Source organism: Protopterus annectens, chromosome 2.part1 (assembly GCF_019279795.1).
Source record: "Protopterus annectens isolate FY-2018-M chromosome 2.part1, PAN1.0, whole genome shotgun sequence".
Classification (NCBI taxonomy): domain Eukaryota; kingdom Metazoa; phylum Chordata; order Ceratodontiformes; family Protopteridae; genus Protopterus; species Protopterus annectens.
In genome coordinates, this window is record NC_056729.1 from 1,568,547,121 (window position 1) to 1,568,565,979 (window position 18,859).

The window sequence follows — 18,859 nt, forward strand, 5'->3', positions numbered from 1 at the left end:
TGAAAAGGTAGGGGGAAGGAGATATGTGGTCAAATTAACATAGGGGGCAGACGACTAGAAAGACAATTGAATTTAAAAACAACAGTGCCAGGGACGGAGGGTTGGAAAAACTTAATTTCTGTGTGACTCACAAGAGACACACCTGTGGTCTTTTTTCCTAGCTGAAATAAAAAGCAGAATACAAGTAAAGCAGAGTGTAAAGAAAACAAATTACAATATACAAAACAGAAGAAGGCAATAAAGTAATACAAAACACAAGAAAGCAAAAGCAAACTAACCTTTCCCTCATGGCAAGTTGTGGCAGAGTCTGGGTGAGCTTTTCCAGTATATCCACAGTAGAAATTCTTTTAATATATATGATTATTTCCTGGGAGATGTATGTCTTATTAAGTAAATGAATTTTACTGATTTTGATGTGGCTAATAGGAATTTTGGCATTTTGAAATTTTGGGGTATTTTGTGTCTGGTGGGTTAGTTCTAGGGTCTTCTTAAAGATTATCTCTACTCCACATCCTCTTTTTGCTAGTCTGTCTGTTCGGATTATGTTGTACCTAAGGGGAACTTTGTTAGATATTTCTAGCTTTAGCCAGTTTTCAATTGAATAACTATGTCAGGGTTGTAAGTGAGAGGGATGTGTGCAGATCTTGTTTTTTTTTGTTTTGCATATGCTTTGAAGGTTTATGTTTAGAAGAAATAGACTTTGGCCTGATTTGTAGTTTGGGAAAGAAGTGGTGTTATTGAAAGTTGGGTGTGCAGGTTTTGGATGAGTATTACTATGTGGGCCAGGGTTGGGGTGGATGTCACCACTGTGGAAAAGTTTAGCTGTAATATGCAGATATGGGGAGAAATAATAAGGCTTTTGTAGTGTATGTAGGTGGGTAGATTGTGATGCTTTACTGGATTTTATGTGTTTAAAGGTATGTGTATGTTCAGTAGTAAATATGGAAACAGTTCAGGAGATATCATTGAAAAATGTGATGTTGTAAAGGACTGATTAGTCTGAATGTTTGTAGGAGGGAAATTAAGAGCTTTTATGTGGGATTCTAGGGTTGTGATATGTGTGAATAGGATAAGAATAGTTATGGTGCTTGCATAAGATAGGTGTGTTCTGGAAAAGAGTATGAGACATTGTAGGTACTTCATAGTAGGGGAAATACTAGGTGATGTGGAGCAGGAGTTAGGAACATGGGAATAAGGGATTTCTGGATGAATATGTAGTAATTGGATCATTCTAGTAATGTATTTATAAGCTATGAGGTATGTTTGTCAGGATAAGCTACAGTCGGTAAGTATTGGTGTGGGGAGTGGAGGTGGAGAATGATTTGGCATATGCCTAGAGTTAGTAAAAGAAGGTACTAGTGGTATGGAGTTTTAAAATGTGGAGAGTGGTGAACACTTTGGACATTTATAGGGAGATAGGAGGTAGGCTGCTGTTATGGGTAGGTGGGTTTTACTGGAGGGTGACTAGCTAAAGGGTATGGTTGGTAGTGCTAGGTGAGTATAAAAGTAGATGCACTGAGGGTGAATGGGAATTGGGAGTAGGGTACTGGAGCTGAGTGGAGCCTCAGAGTAGAGTGGGGGGAACAGAGTCAGCTGAAATCCACAGTGGGGGAACTTGCAGCTTCAAAAACTATTACAAAGTTTCAGATTAATCCCAGCAAGGATAGGAACACAGTGCAACCTTTGAAGCTGTGTTTACACAGAGAAACAGCTGGGCTCAAAATTGCTATGGGTATATGTGTGATGTATTTACTTTTGAAATCTAAAAAGAGATGGAAAGAAAGTATTTATTTACAAGTGAATGTGGGATGAATTAAGTAGAGTGAAAACTTTGTTCAGTCTGTCATGTTAATCCCTGTGTTAGTCATGTACAGATTATACTGGGCACATGCACAGTGACTATACCGGGGATGGCTGTAATAAAATATCCTTGGGGTGGGAGGTATTAACATAGAGGGCTGGAGTCTTCTATTAGTGAGCACATTACAAAACAAGCTGAGTTAAGCACTAGGTGTTATAGGCTACTGCAAGCATACAAATAAATCAAGCATATGTTTTATGCAGTACTGGGGTGGGTCTTGACTGCTGTTACACATCTTTGCCAGAGATGTTATATTTTCAGTTAGCTTCAGGATGAGTGGGAGTTACAGTGGTACTTTATGGTTAATTTTTTTAAAAAAATGGGGTAAATGCTGGAAGGTAAAAGAGGTATAGAAATTGGGATAGCAGTATAAGTAGCACTTGCACACGTCTGATTTTTTTGGCCTAGAAAACTACAGACAATAGTGGCAGAATTAAACTTTTAGAAAGTCTATACTGCACTCAAAACAATACTAGCAAACTCTAGCAGTGTTACAAAAAGCTTAAGAGTGCAGAAAAAACATATAGGTTTCCTTTTAAGTACCCAGGAAAAGGTACAGACATTATTAGAAAAATAATACTTTAGAAAAAACTTTTTTGAACTCAAAACAATGCCAGCACTTCAATAATATGCTGATTAATACAACAAAAACAAAGTATATCAGATTTGTGAGACATAGATTAAAGGTAAATATTTAGTACATCACACAGTGATTGAAACTGTAGGTACATGGTTAGATCCTGATTTGAGTTTTTCTAATCCAATAATACCAAACAATTCGTTAATGATACTTACTATGGGTTGTATAAAAAGATTTATAAAGTCTAGAAAGTCAGAAATGATGAAATCATTATTTGTTAGTTATTAGACCCAAACGTGAGTATGGAATAACAAGATAGAAACCTTATAAGCAAACAAGCATTAATAAATCAGAAGGAGTACAGTGAAAATATACCAAAGGCATCCATGGATGTCAAAATGTAAGTTATTATGAAAGCTAACATATTTGAACGTTAACAGTGTCTCATATAGCCATTTAAGAGGAGACCTTTTTCAGTTACATAGGGTGTTAAGAGACAACTACCTCTGGGAATGTTTCGGGTTGTTAAAAATGTAGAAGAAAATTATCAGACAACCTATGTAATAGATTCTTAAGTAATGAGAAGTGTACTAATTGGTTCTCTAAGAAAGTAGCTGATGCATGGAATGGACTACCAAACAACATTAAAATAAGCACTAGTTTAGATATTTTAAGAACAACCTGGACAATTATCATGTTTTGGTGTATTGGCAGGTTAGAAGGGAATTATCGCCTGTGGTTGAAATATTTGTATGCATGCATGTATGTATGTATGTAGGGAGACAGCTGACCAAGATCACTATCCCTGGATAGCTTGGTAAGTGGAACCTTGGTGTTCTTAATTGTAGCATCACCTATTTTAATATATTACCATGTGTGTCCGCGGTGGTGGTGCTGCGGTAGCGTTGTTGCCTCCCAGTAAGACGCTGTCCGGTTCGATTCTCAGCTAGAGCGTCTTCTGCGTGGAGACATGCGTGAATGGGCGTACCTTTGTTGAAGGTTGTGCATCAAAGCTGGCAACCCAGCACGTAAAAATCTACTGCCAATCATTAGCGGACCGGAGTTCCGCTGTGGCGGCCCTAACCGGGAAAATCCGAAAGACACAACAACAACCATGTGTGGCTAGGCTTGAGGATCCTTATAGGAGAAGGTGTGAAGCCAGGGAGAGTCAATTTAAGTGTGGATGAAGGTGCAAGTGAAGATATGTTAGTATGAGCAGTGTTATGTAGTTGGGGTTTGCATAGACAAGACCTAAGTGGCTAAGATAATGATTTCTAAACAAACTCATCAAATGCAGGCTTGTTGTTAGGTGGTTCTGATGTAGTGTCAAGCTTACTGACATATGTATTGTGTAAGCAGTCAGACTCTAGATTTAACAGGTATTTATACCTCTCATGAGTAGTAGCAATAAACAATAAAAGTGTGTATTGGTAACCATGAAACAGTTGTTGCACTGTCTTAGAGATCCTAGTGAGCAAGTTGTGAATATATGTTAACAGTTGCCAATATGCAACCAAGTATTTGTGACTACCTAACTGGTGAACTGTCTCAAAGATCAAACAAAAGTAGCCCTTAAAATCGTCAAAGACTAAGTGAATGAACCAGATCACTAGATTCAGATTTAAAGTGAAGGACATTATAAAAGTAATGGGAAATGCAAAAAAAAAACATAGTCATAACTTATAATTCCAAGCCAGGTATATGAAATTAACAGTTGTGGTACTGTAAGGAAAACAAAATTTGATATGTGCTGCTATGCTCAGTGCAGCATGTCCAAACCCAAATGAAACAAGGGCAACATACAAATAATAGCCAGTTAATACAACAGGACTCCAACAAGCTCAGGATGTTACAACTCAGCACTGTAGAGCATGAGCTCCATATATACTATGCAAACACCTCCCTAAATGACAAAAGCACCAATCAGCAGGAATAGAACAACAGACAGCCAATTACTTAAAAAGCAGCAGGGAAAAAAAGCAGCCACAAGGGTGGAACCATTTTATCTCACCAGGAATAGGAACAACTACCAAATTCAAAATCAGCAACAGTCAGCACATTTCCAAACCAGATAAAACAAGGGGAGATGACAACAAAATCTAATCAGTGCAGCAGGTCCAAACCGTGGTGAAATAAGAGCAATATACAAATAAAATCCAGTCAAAGCAGTAGGACCATGCCTGTAACACTTCAGGTCAGCACTATGAAACACTAGTCTAGGAATCTAAGCTCCTTTTATATTAAAAAAAACACCCACCAAAAGAGGAAAATCACAAAGCAACAGAGAAACATCAGACAGCCAATTAGTTAGAAAACAAATAGGAAAAACAGGAGCCAATTTAGGTGTGTAAGGGTTGTGCAATTCCTCAGTAAATAAACAAATTCCAGTTAGTGCAGCAGGACTCCAACAAAATTAGTACACCACAACTCAGCAGAGTAAATCACTAGCCCATGCAGCTAAGCTCTTTATATAGTATGTAAATACCCACCTAAAGGGTAAAAATGCCAATCGACAGCAAGGGAATAGGAGATAGCCAATTCTTACACCTGTGGGAAAATATCCATATTTGTTAGGGAATCCATTATATAATGGCAAATCATGCAAGACACCACGCTGGAACTTGTAGAGCTCCAGCTAACTCTCATTACAACTGCCTACCATATCGTTTCTAATTACATTGTTCCTTCTATGCCACCTGTGAGCATTTTATTTGTCTGAGTAAGGCCAAAAGGTTCTCTGTTAGACTGAATACACTTATTATGGGTGACTTTAACTAATCTACTGTAAACTGACGTAGCTATAGAAATAGAAAAGTATATGTTTATTTTATTTATTAATTATTAATACTTATTCTCTTGATCAGATGGTTCCCCTTCTCAGCAGGTGTGATAATCTTCTTGGCCTTACCCTTATCAGCTTTTCCCCTTTCTGTATCACCTCATGATGTCAATATGTTCATAGCAAAATCCACCTAGCAGTAACCTTTTTCCTTAAAATGCACTTTGAAACTCAGAAACACCCAATAGTATTTTGTGATTCCCACTCCTCTTTTCTTGATATACTGGAAAATATTAGGGTTCAACCAAACACCTAATTTTGGGTGATTTCTACTACCCCACTATTAACTGGGAAAACTACTCATGTACCAACTCCTTCACTCAACATTTTCTGGAATTCATAAACTCCAATGCCCTGGATCAACTTATTCACACCCCAACAGGGGCAACAATATCCTAGACGTAGTCATTACCAACATGAGTGACCGGTGTTTCACACCTGAAGTCAACTCCTCGTTGGTCAGATCCGACCATAAGCTAATCACCCTAGATATTCGCATCCCGCTCCCACCCACCATTAAGGAAACCATGGTAAAAAAATTCCCCAAAGCCAACTTCATGCTTCTTAAGACAGAAGTGGTTATTCATGACACCCAAGCAGATGGACAATACAGTTATGACTGCTGAATCCTACACAAATGCACTCTATAAGCACTTATACGAGTGCATGGATCATGCTATCCCAAACAGAACCAAGATGCTATTCTCCAAAAAAAAAGAAGCCAATCTCGTGGTCTCCTGTCATAAACAAACTCTACAACAGAAGGAAGAAACTGTTGCAAAAGAGAGTAAAATCCCATGAGTGGAGCAGCTCCCTGGTCAGCCTCAGTAAGAAGCTGAGATCCCTTATAAGATCCTCCAAAGCTAGCTATGAAAACAAAATTGCCGCTGATTCTAAGGGCAACCACAAAGCATTATATAGGTATGTCAAGAATCTCAATGGCAACACCCAGATCTGCTCTGAGTTACAGCACAATGGCATGAAAATTACAGAACCAACTGATATTGCCAACATCCTGGCAGATAGGTTCAGTGCTAACTTTACCCTCCTCTCACCCCCTAAAGAACTCATATCTATACAGGAAAAATGCAGAGTCCCTGTAATCACATCTATGCAGATAAAAGCTGCACTCTCTAAAACCAAAAACACAGCATCCATGGGACCGGACAACATCCCAGGCTGCGTTTTACATGAACTTCAGAACGAACTGGCTTACCACCTAAGCACCATGTTCAAGCATAGTCTCACATCAGGCTTTGTGCCCACTGAATGGTGCACAGCAACAGTTATCCCACTCCACAAAGGGGGAGTCACCACTGATCCTGGGAACTATTGCCCTATTAGTCTGATGAGTCTGGTCTGCAAGGCCATGGAACGTATCATCATGGAACTCATAAACAAAGACATTGGTAACCGCCAAACTCTGGACCCCACGCAGTTCGGGCTTATGAAAGGCAGATCATGCCTTCTGAACCTGATCAACTTCTTTGAGGTAGTCACCAAAGCCGTAGACAAGGGTAAGGTGGTTCACACAGCCTATCTTGACCTCACCAAGGCTTCCGACACCATTCCCCATTCTGGAATTATTGCTAAACTCACTAAACCAGGGTATAAATCCCTACATCACAAGATGGATTGCCAACTGACTAACTGACAGAACCCACACTGTAAAAGTTGCAGACTCCAAATCTAACTTCAAACCAATGACAAGTGGAGTACCACAGGGTTCAGTCCTGGGACCTCTCCTGTTTGGTATCTACTTCTCTGAAGTACAGGCTAACTCAGAAGGCCTCTGGCTAACGAAGTTCACAGATGACTGCAAACTAGGCACCATAGTCGAGTCTCAAAATGATGTGGACATCCTATAGAAGGGCCTCACTGAGACAGATGCCTGGTGTCAGAGGCATGGCTTCAAGCTCAATGCCAAAAAGTACATTTTCATCCCCTTTGGTAAAAACTGTGTACCCATGAACTACCACATAACCAGAAGTCTACTTAATGCCAAATGTGTGATAAGAGACCTTGGTAATCACATTGCCACAGTAGTCAGGAAATCCTTCTATGTGGCGCACCTCATCACAAAAGGGTTCTCATCCAGGAAAAAAGAGGTCATTGTTCCTCTCTACTCGGCACTCATTAGACCCATTATAGAGTACAACGCCCCTTTTGGAATGTACCTCACAAGACATCTGCAGCAGCTGGAAAGGCCAGAGAAGTACCTCACAAAGAGGATTACTGGCCTCAAACAGATGACTTACACTGACCATCTCAAAAAAACTCCAGCTTTACTCTGTAGCATATCGCCTACTCCGAGGAGATCTCTGCCTAACATATAAAGCTGTCAAACCCAGAGCTGTTGGACATGCTACACCTAAAGAAATCCCAATCCCTCCGAGCTACATGCTCTAGGGACCTCAACCTTGTCACCACAATAAACAGGACATGCTGGAGGGATAGATTCCTGTCCCAGAGACTTCCCATACTCTGGAACAAGCTACCCATCTATGTCAAGCAAAGTTCCTCATTAGCACTCTTCAAGAAAAATCTTGATGAGTGGATGGGAAATAGGAAATACACCCCGGGGATCACTTCTGTGGCTCTGCTCGACAGTGTCACAGGAAATTAACTTTCTTGAGTGGCGTAATCCAGGGAACCTTGTTGGTGAGGCTTACTTAGGCCCTTGGGCTGATAGCCTAGTACCTACCTATGACCTATGAACCTATGAAATTCATTTAATTTACAAGGCAGAGGTAGTCAATAATTACCTTGCTAGTATCCAGCCTCACAGGGCACCTCCTCTAAGTCACCTCCATAACAAACCTCCTCCATTTATAGACCTTGCTAGCAACTACAAGTAGTTCAGTCTTCCAAATAACTCCACATCCAGTACAGCTGCATACACCTATAGCCCTCTGATGGCAGAGAGATAAAGCTGTCACTATTGCCCAACGTACTTGGAATCAATTAGCAGTTAATGGAGAGGCAAGGAGGATCAGCATCTTGTGGGACAGTGAGAAACAGTGTCATGTAGGCAGCTCACTCATTAAGCCCTGATGGGGAAACAACATCATATAGGCAGCTCACTCATTAAGCCCTGGTGGAGATCAGGGCATGGTGGGATATTTGGTAGGGTAGGTAGAAAGGCAGAGAAGGCAGGACCATTTTAGGCCCAGGCCAGAGTCATCATCACATGCCATGCTATTTTACTTGGCCAGATCTAGTTATGATGCCACCATGCAAGGGAGAGATCCCTTATGGAAAACGTAGTATGCAGGACAGCAGTGTGAGGCTGTCATTTGCTAGCTCCACTCTTCGTTTCTCATTTGTCTAAACCTTCTGATGACTGAGGTACTTACAGCTCCAGGACTTAGTCTCATGGACTATAAAAGAGGAGCATAAGAGCAGCAGTGAACTGATACTGGTCTTCTGGAGGTGCATCAGGGACCCCAAATAGCTATTGCATACTCCTCTGAATTCTGTTTCCTTCTGGAACCTTCAAGGAGTCTGCTCCCATCTGCTATAAGAATAATAGTAAATTCAAAAACAGGCCCATTATGGTACAATTCTCATATAAGCAAGCTTTACAACAAAACAAAGAAACTTCAAGATATCCATAAAAATCCGCCTTCTAATATAAAAGGGACTTGAAAACTAATAAGTAAAATCCTGAAGCACATCATCAATGAGTGCAAGGCCTGATAATAGACAACTTAGAAATGATGCCTATTCCTGTACCAAACTTATTTCCATTGTGGTTTCCCACTCTGATATCTGAGTTATTACTAATATCTTCAGAGACAAATTCAGTGCTCATTTCATGCCCTCAACCTATCCAGATGTTCAGATGACTACTACCCATCCCTTCCCTTCTAAAATCACATTGGGCCATGTAATATCCACACTATCCAAAACCAAAAATTCTAGCACTATCGGGCTTGATATTATCCCTAGCTGCCTGCTAATAAATGCCAAGTACCTTTTAGCCAAACCACTTAAAACTCTTCAGTGTAAGTTCATTCACAGGTTGTGTTGCTGAAATGTGGTGAATGACCACAGTGATACCATTGACTCCAGAAGTTGTAGTCCTTTTAGCCTCACAAGTGTCATCCATGAAATTATGGACTGCCTAATACAAATGCAACTGCTTTAGGGAAAAGGGTTAATAAACTAAGACTCCTCCTTTAGACAACAGGGAGTTAGTGAATTGTTTTTGCAAATAGGTTGCATATGAATCTCTGTTATAAATAATATATTTATATTGTACATATTTTTCAGTGCAAAGTGACATAGGTGTTTATAGGTTTATAGGTGTTTACTAGGCTAATGACCACAAGGGCCTTTTTAAGCCTAGCCATGCATCCCAAATCTCTAAAAAGTTCTAATAGCCTTGATAAGTGTAAGCATGGGCCTGGGAGATGAACCATTTACAGATTACCTGTGTACATTAGAGATATAGGTGCCAAACCAGGAATGAATTTCCAGTTTCCCATCCAATTGTCCAAGTTGCACTTGAATTGGGTTAGGGAGGCGCTCTGCTTCACATGGATGGGGAGCCTGTTCCATAGACAGGGTAGTCTTTGGGATACATACCTAACTCTCCAGCAGGTCTTGTTTATATCATAGGCAAGGTTTAAGTTTTAGAACTGGTAATTCTGGTGCTATTTGTTTTGTGGATATGCAGGAAGTCCATCCGAGTGGGGTCTCACAATACCCTGTATGCCAGGCATAGATCTCCTCTCAAATACCTGCAGGAGACAGAATACAGGGATAGGTCCTTGAGGCAGTCTGCATAGGACATTTTCTTATGCCCTGTATTCTTTTAGTGAGGAACTTCTGTTGACGTTCCAATTGTTGGATATGCTGGTTAGGTACATACCAAAAGGGGCATTGTACTCAATGATAGGTCTGATGAATGCCGAATACAGTGGAACAATGACTTCCCTGGACTTAAATGACATACCTTTGTTTATACGTTGTGCAATACAGAATTATTTCCTCACCACTGTAGACACGTGATGGTCGTGGTTGTAAATACTGTCATATATGTCTTGTTATGTTGTAATATGTAATTTTTTTCACTTCAATGTTGCTCAGTTTTTGTTTTCTACTGCTACTGCTCTGTGAGCCTGGGTTGCGGCTGAAAAGGGTCTTTGAACCAGCCCACTTACCTGTTTAACAAGTCGAAGTAAATGAATAAATAATTGTCAAGCTGAAAGAGAATGGCATAGAAGCACTTCAAACTCTGGAACCAAACTGATTTAGACTTATAAAAGGTAGGTTGTATTTACTAAATGTTATCGATTTCTTCAAAAGGGTCATTGAAGTCCTGGATAATGGCTTGATAGTCCATGCTGCTTACTTTCACTTCACAAGGCCTTTGATACTATCCAACATGCAGGTATCACAGATAAAGTCTCACAGCTTAGCATAAACCCATTCATAGCCATTGGCTCTCTGACAGAAGCCACACTGGTAAGATGGAAGCACCTCCTCTTGTCAGAGAAGGGTCACCAGTAGGGTTCTACAGGGCTCTGTCCTGACCCTCCTTCTCTTCAGCATCTACTTCTCAGCTGTGCAAATGGATGAAAAGGGACTCTGGCTAACTAGGTTTGCAGTTGACTGCAAACTGAATAAAAAGTATTTCAGCTTTTCCTGGTTAGGGGTCACCACAGTGGAACTCTGGTCTGCTAAATGATTGGCAGTGAATTTTTATGGTGTTGAGTTGCCAGCCCAACCTTCAAATAAGGCACAGCCACACACGGTCACACCTACCTGCATGTCTTTTAAATTTACGCGACCGGGGGGAGGACATGCAGACTCCACACAGAAGATGCTCCAAGCGTGACTGTAAACTGAATGCTGTTGTCAAATCCCTCTTGTTAATTCAGATGCTCCACCAGGCCTTGGACCAGACCAATGTCTGCTGTGTCTATCATGGGCTCACCACAATACCAAAACATTCAGTATACTTACTTTGTAAAGGAAATCACTCTCTCTTCTTACCATATTGCTTGTACCCACTCTCAAAAGAGATAGTTATTCTTGACTTGGGTACATACGTTGATAACAATCTTTTTTGACCTCTGTAGTTCAGTTATGGATAGGAAATTTTTCGACCTTGCTCAGTTGATCTGTAGTGGCATCTCTTCTAGGACCTATGCAGTCTTGATCTATGGTTTTCATTTACTGGGCCAATCCTTGAATAAAATGCGTCTTTTAGAATATACTTCACAAAGCACATTGGTTGATTTGAAAGCTCTCAAAGGTTTCTGACCAAGAAAATTTCTGGACTGCACAATCTAAGCTACCCTAAAAGACTAAAAGCTGTATTCCCCTACTCTGTTGCATATAGATTCCTGAGGGGTGTCTCCCTTAGCCTTTCCAACATAGAAACTCCCTAACATTTTTGACCTCCTCCAACTTTACAGAACCAATAATCTAACACTCATAGTACAGACCTTAACATCCTTTTGAAATTTAACAACATAGCACATTCCCTGCCTTTACAACAACCTCTGTCTATTGGTCAGACAAAGTAACATCTTATCTGCTTTCAAAGCTATACTTCATAATTGTGTGTGAAACCCCAAATTCATGTCTGGACATGGAGAAATAATCTTCTTAACAGGGAATACTAATATACTGAAAATATCAATGGATATCATGGCTAAACACCTCACTGGCTTTACAGCCATAAACAGTATAAACCTAAGGACTACTGAACTTCCTAAATTAAGCACTGCTGAGGCAGTCACCTACAGGGATATGTAGGGTAATTCCTCACACTGAGGGTGTACAGCAATTACTCAGAATGAGATACGACAACTGACTACCTATCTCTTTACAAAGTGGTCTTCTAGAGATTATGTCAATGCATCTGTTGTCAGCCTTAGACCAGTTCACAGTTCTATTATTATGTGGAATCACAAATTCCATTACAGAATTGTATCAGATACTGCTTTCTATGACATATAGCCTGTAGTGCTTATAAGTCATAAAATATACTGTCTAGAATGTTGTATCTTTGAGGAGTGGTTCTAGTCCCTCATCCTCTCCACTTCCCTGGGACTTGTTGCTCTTCAGTATGCAGCAGCTACATACAACTAGTGTCTCAACACACACACACACACACACACACACACACACACACACACACACACACACACACACACACACACACACACACACACAAACATATATAAATACATTTGCAGAGTCAGACTTTTTATCAGTCCTGAATTTAATGACTCAAATCATGAGTTATGACAAAATAAATAACCTTTAAATGGGTTTGTTACAGTTACATTATATGTATACACATAATGACAACCAAAAACACAATCCGAAAATTGGTCATTTTGTTGGCAGGTGTTGATTTTTTTCTTGTTATATCTGATATAATCTGTTTGCCTTCACTCCTGGTCTCACCCCCATTGCTAACAAAGCACTCATGGTTTTTATTCCTTCTTTGAATGTTCTGTGACCCTCTGAGATATGACCCTGCTATTACTACCTTCAGAGGGAGATAATTTGCACTGTTTTGAGCTATGTGACTGAGAAGGAAGATCCAACAGACTGTAGGTGAGTCAGATTTCTTTATTTCTTTATACTTTTTAAATGAGTAAGTGAACTGCTCTGGGAAACCTTTCCAGCCAAGACCTGGGCTTCAGTGGCAAAGACAATAACCAGTAAGAAATTCACATAGAAATGCAAAGGGAAAAAACTGTCATTAAAGCATTTGCTAGGGACAGAATGTACAATACATAGCCAAGATGTGACAGTGAATAAGAAAAACATTTAACAACACTTAACAAGAATGCATGCTGTATTAATGGCTGAATAAAATATGTTAATTTCTTTCTACAGAATTGTATGTAAGCTTATTATACAGCTCACAGCATTGTAAAATGTTAATGCTTCATAATGGACTAGGTATCAGCTTATGAATGTTGCATATCTGTACATAAGATGGCTGCATCACTCTTGTCATAAGGTGATATCAAGAAAACTAAACCTGCAGATTTTGGAATGGACCCACCTTTACAGCATCATCTAAGAACTAGTGTACCATTGTATTAGCCCATGTCTCTATATCAGTTAAAAAAAAGAGGTGTCCACAGTACCTGTAAAATGTGGTACCTTGAATGGGACTTTTGCTGTAATTGCTTTATTTCTTCTTAGCTCCAAACATACTTCCATTTATGACTGCTCTGAGACATGTCCTACATTCTTTCTCCTGAATGGTATCTTTATGGCTGTACAGTTTACGGTGAATGGTCTGTATCCAAATATTCTTAGCAGCCAACAAATATGGGTTATATTTGAAAATGTTAAAATGGCATGCAAAATTTAAATTAAACAATTTTTCCCAGCTCACTGTGTGCGTTCTTCAAACGAAAAGTATAAATGACTAAATTACAACTGCTGTTACTTGGCCAAATACTTGGTTTCATGTTCAGTGTTTAGTCCTCTGTGTTTTCTAAGTGATGGCTTTTTATGTTGTCTTAAAGTAAGTGAATAATGAATACCTGGAAAGTCAATATCACAATGTGAATTTTTTTCTTCTCATCAATTAAATGAGTAGACCATATGCTTTGTGTGGGGTCTATATTAGATAATCGAATTTTCAAAAGTTCGACTGTCATATGGTCGACACCATATGATCGAACTTTTAAAAGTTCGCACATCTAATAAAAAAAAAATATATTACACAAATAACCTACCTGAACGTTTTAAACAGGGGGGCAAGCCCCCCTGCACCCCCCACACACCCCACTCTTTAAATATACCAACTCTGAGATCGCACTACAGTGCAGAAAAGGGAAATTTTCCTATTCCGTGCTGTACGGAGATCTCTGTTAAAACATTCGAACTTTCAAAAATTTGATCATATGGTGTTGACCATATGACACTTGAACTTTTGAAAGTTCAATTATCTAATATAGACCCTTTGTGTGTTGGGGTGCAACATGAAGGTTAAGGTCTTTATCTTAAAGATCCAAAGTTCAGTACTTCAGTCTCAAAAGGAATAATTAGCTAGGCTTAAAATGATCTACAAGGGCAGTTAGCCGAATATCAACCTATAAGTCAGTAATTTCAGTTTGTGATTTATATTCATATGTTGATTTTACAGGAAAGACTTGCAGAGAGGAAAAAGATGTTACTAAAAGCAGCACAGAGGCAAGTACAAAATAATTACAACATGTAAAAACGAATATTTTTTCAGCTGTAATATAAACTGTGATCTTATGTTGACAAAGCTAATGTAAGAGCTTCTGTATGACATTTTTTGAACTGTATCTGGTATTTTTTCACTTTATAACGGCTTTAATGAAAATTTAGTACAAAACATTTTATATTACATTTTCAGTATTTGCATCCCAAACTGTTCAGTTGTAATCCAAATGATAAATCAAGCTTATTTTTGGAACAGATGGATAATGAAGCCTGAATACAATAGCACTGATGTTTTCATAGTGGTACCTTGAAGAGTGGCATGAAGAAAGTATTCCCCCTTGTAGTTATATGGGATAATTAAAACTATACGTTCAGCTGGAGGTAGGAGGCCTGTGTAGTGAAGAATACCCTTATACAGAGGTTAAAAATAATTTTAAGTAGGTCACTTGATCTCTTTTCACTTAGCACCCAGAGTAAGAAGTGGGTGTGACATGATGATTAAGATCATCACCTTCTAGACACAACATACAGGGTTTGATTCTGACTTTGGGTTATTGGCTAAGCCTTTCAGGGCAGTTAGCCTAGTATTAACCTATAAGCCATCACTTTGAAGCTGCAGAGCTTTGCTTGTTAAATAGTATTTGAGTTATCTAGAATACTGACAAAAGTTACCTGGTCTGTACATTAACTTTAACCAATCTAATTATGCCCTCTCCTCTAAATATTGTGGACCTATGCATACCTCTCAACTGTCCCTGATTTTGACTCAAACTGTAACTCTGTCCCTCTTAATCCCTCCTAAAACTAGTGACTTTTGGAAGAAAGGTGGTGAATTACACTCAATGAATTATGACAATAATTAAGAGTTATAAACTTCTTTTACTTCAGATGTGTATTAATTCATATGCTCTGATTCTGTCAATCTTTCAAGTTAATAACACTAATATTTTAAAAGTGTCCCTGATTGTCCCTGATTTTTTCTTGACTTGTCCCTGATTCTGTTGAAATTTGTCCCCAGTTGGTTGAGAGGTTATTACCTAGGATTTCATGTTTCCAAACATCAAAATGTTGTATTGGGCACTGTAAGAGAACCCTGAGTGCCAAATTCAGGAGTATATACAAGTGATTGTTTTGTTTTTTTGCTGTGCTCTTGATTTAAAAATCAATCACATCACCATAAATATGGACTAAATACCTTACTACAGTTCCTGACAACATGGATACGCAATTTCATAATGCTCTGTGGCCAGTTTGGTAGATATGGACATCCTGGGACAATGTTGTAATTGTCTCATGTACTCAGACAACCTGCTAATCCTTAAAGAAACTAACATGCATGCGAAAGATGTCCATACATAACTTCCTTGGAGACAGAAATCTCACAATCAAAGTTGTCAAGAACACACACACTGTATCCTTCATACATATTGCTCACTACACACATACAGCTTCTTATGCTGAGGGACTTAAAAGAAACCTTCCAAAATCTCAAAGACCTCCTAAGCTGTCAAACGGCATCACTTGTTGTCGTGAATCACTAAAGCACACCAAAGCTCTCAACCTTCCATCTCTGAAATGAACACTAGCCCTCACGATGTGGAACAAATGGGCAAAATGTGGAACAGTTACTAACAGTTTATTAACAAATTCAACTAGGAAGGTCATAGGATGGTTAAAATATTCTGGTTTTGCATATGAAAAAGATAATTTAATGAATTAATATGATTCTTTTCTCTTTACCACGGATATCAGTTAAAAAATTCTTAACACTGAATGTGTAATAGAGCCTTTCTATGTGGAACTTTGAGGAACATGAACTTTTTAAGACCCCAAATGAGGTATTGTCCTCATAATGAGATACAGTTGAGAGGTATGAAGAACACACCAAAAGCAACACCCATCACTGCACATAAGCCCACACTGAATGACCCCCCCAAGAAGAAAGCCCATTAGGGAAGCAAACAATTTATCTCATATTGTTGTCATGAGGATTCTGTTGTACACCACACAGATGCCCCTCTCACTAGGCTGGACAATGAGAAAATAACAGTTAATTGCCTGTCTGGAGCTAAGATCCTCAATATCATGCACACACTGAAGTCACTGCATCACAGGTTCCAATGTGATTCTTTCACAGTCCATGTGGGTGTGAATGACCTGAGATATACCTCCATGGACTATATGAAAAGAGACACTATGTGTCCTTCTAAATATTTGTCTCAGACAGGTATGTGCCCTGCACTGAGCAGCATTCTACCTTCGCCAATGATGAAGCCACAGCATGAACAGAAAATGACTGATTTTAATAATTGGCTTAGTTTCTTATGTCACTCAAGGAGGATCCAACATCTATCAGCTTGACAGGACATGTTTAACAGACCATATTGCTTTGCTAAGGATGGTCTGGACCTGTCCCCCAGGGTTTTCCGGTATTCACTAAAACTTTATCCACTCCCTTAAAGCCTTTTTTAGGCAATGCCAAAATGACAAAACTACAAAAAAAAAAAAAAATAGCAAAAAAAAACCCAAAAAAACTCAAAGCATCCTTAAGGTGTTGCTCTCCTTACATTGTAGAATGTGGCATTTGTGCTGTTACCGAGACATGCTTTAAAGCCAAAGAACAAACTCTGGCAGTGCCTTACACACATTACGACCAAACAGCAGCACAGACAGGGAAATAAAGGTAGAGGTGCCTTGATCTACATTAGCAGCTAATACAGCTCTAGCCTGTTTAAACAGGAAGATGCCCTAGAGTTTATTCACGTCCAAGTCTCCATAGATAAAGTTCCTTACAGTGTCCTGGTCAGCTACAGGTCACTCTATGACTCACAAAGCTCACATCTGTTACATAGAACTACTAGAAGCACTCTCCATCCAGTCAAATATCTTATAAATGGGAAACTTCAACTATCCTTATATAGATTGGGAAATGTACACTGTAACTCACAGGCACATTTCTTTGACTTTATCAATGCAAGCACCCTGGACCGAACAGTACACTCTCAAACCAGAGGATCAAACATATTGGACCTAGTACTCACCAACATGGGAGGGCATTGTATCCTTCCCTGTATCATGCCCTCAAAGGTGCGGTTGCACCACAAAGCTTTGAAGTGAAAATTAACTTGGAAACCCCAGCTAAACCTGTAATGGTTAGGCACTATTCTAAAGCAAACTACAGCCTACTAAGTGATAGTTGTCAAATTTCAATGCTCCCCAAACGTGTAGAACACAGCTACTTATGCAGACGTAATCAATGCACTGGTAGAATCCTTACCATAAGAGCATATAAAACAAAAGAAAAGCATCATGTCCAAAATCAAGAAGAGCAACTCTCATAGCGACAACAGCTCTCTGATTCAATTAACAGGAAATTAAGGCCAATTACGATGTTAGGATGGCCTACCAGGCTAAGGACAATTACAAGGCCTTCTTCAGCTTTGTCAGGAACCTTGAAGTTAACACTCAGCAGTGTGCAGAACTGGTTGTACATAGAGTAATCTTCACTGACCAGGGTAGCATAGTGAATCAACTGACTTATAAATTTCACCACCATTCCCCCAGTACTTCCTGTAAAATCCCTTCTCTCATATTCCCCACTATCAACAGGGAGCAGGCCCTGGTGGTTCATGTTAAGACCAAAAATGCTGCTTCAGTGAGCCCTGATAATATTCCTAGTTACCTTCTAAATAGCCTAGAAGATGACCTAGCAAGACCAGTTGAGGTACTCTTCAACAATAGCCTCAAAACAGGTTACATGCCAGGTGAAAGGAGTGCCACAATGGTCATCCCTCTTCATAAGGATGGACTATCAACTAGGGACAGGTTCATAACCCAGAGACTGCCCATGCTCTGGAACAGACTTTCCATACATGTCAAGCAGAGCACCTCACTGGCCCTCTTCAACAGAAATCTTGATGAGTGGTGGGAAATAGAAAGTTCACCTCAGGGATCACTTCAGTGGCTCTACTTGATAGAGGCATAGGGAACTAATGTCAGGCAGCATGATGCCAGGGCACTTTAACAGTGCATATGAACCTATGAACCATGGAAACTACAGACTTATCTGTCTGACAAGTCTAACATGCAAAGCCATAGAATGAATTATAGAAATGATCAACAAGGACATTTTCAACCTTGACACTAGATCCATTACAGTTTGACTTTGTGAAGGGAAGGTCTTGCCTACTCAGCCTGGTAGACTTCTTTGAGAAGGTCACTAAGGGTATGGAGGACAGGAAATGGTACATACTGCGTATCTTGTCCTGGCCAAGGTATTCAATACAATACCCTATTCAAGAAAAAACACAACACAATATCCAAACGGGTCCTTCCACCTTATGGCAATATTCAACAAAATAAATCCAGCCGGCTTAAAACAAAAGAAGTTTAATCCAAGTGA

The 18,859-nt window shown here is 39.5% G+C and overlaps 1 protein-coding gene across 1 annotated transcript in view; it reads left to right on the forward strand.

Moving 5' to 3' along the window:
* The window catches only part of RNF207 (ring finger protein 207), a 1,144,530-nt gene that overhangs the window by 495,581 nt on the left and 630,090 nt on the right, over positions 1-18,859 (forward strand). The window contains exon 7 of the mRNA XM_044063578.1: positions 14,414-14,460. Coding sequence (XP_043919513.1) covers positions 14,414-14,460 — 47 coding nt within the window. The remainder of the gene's footprint in view (positions 1-14,413; positions 14,461-18,859) is intronic.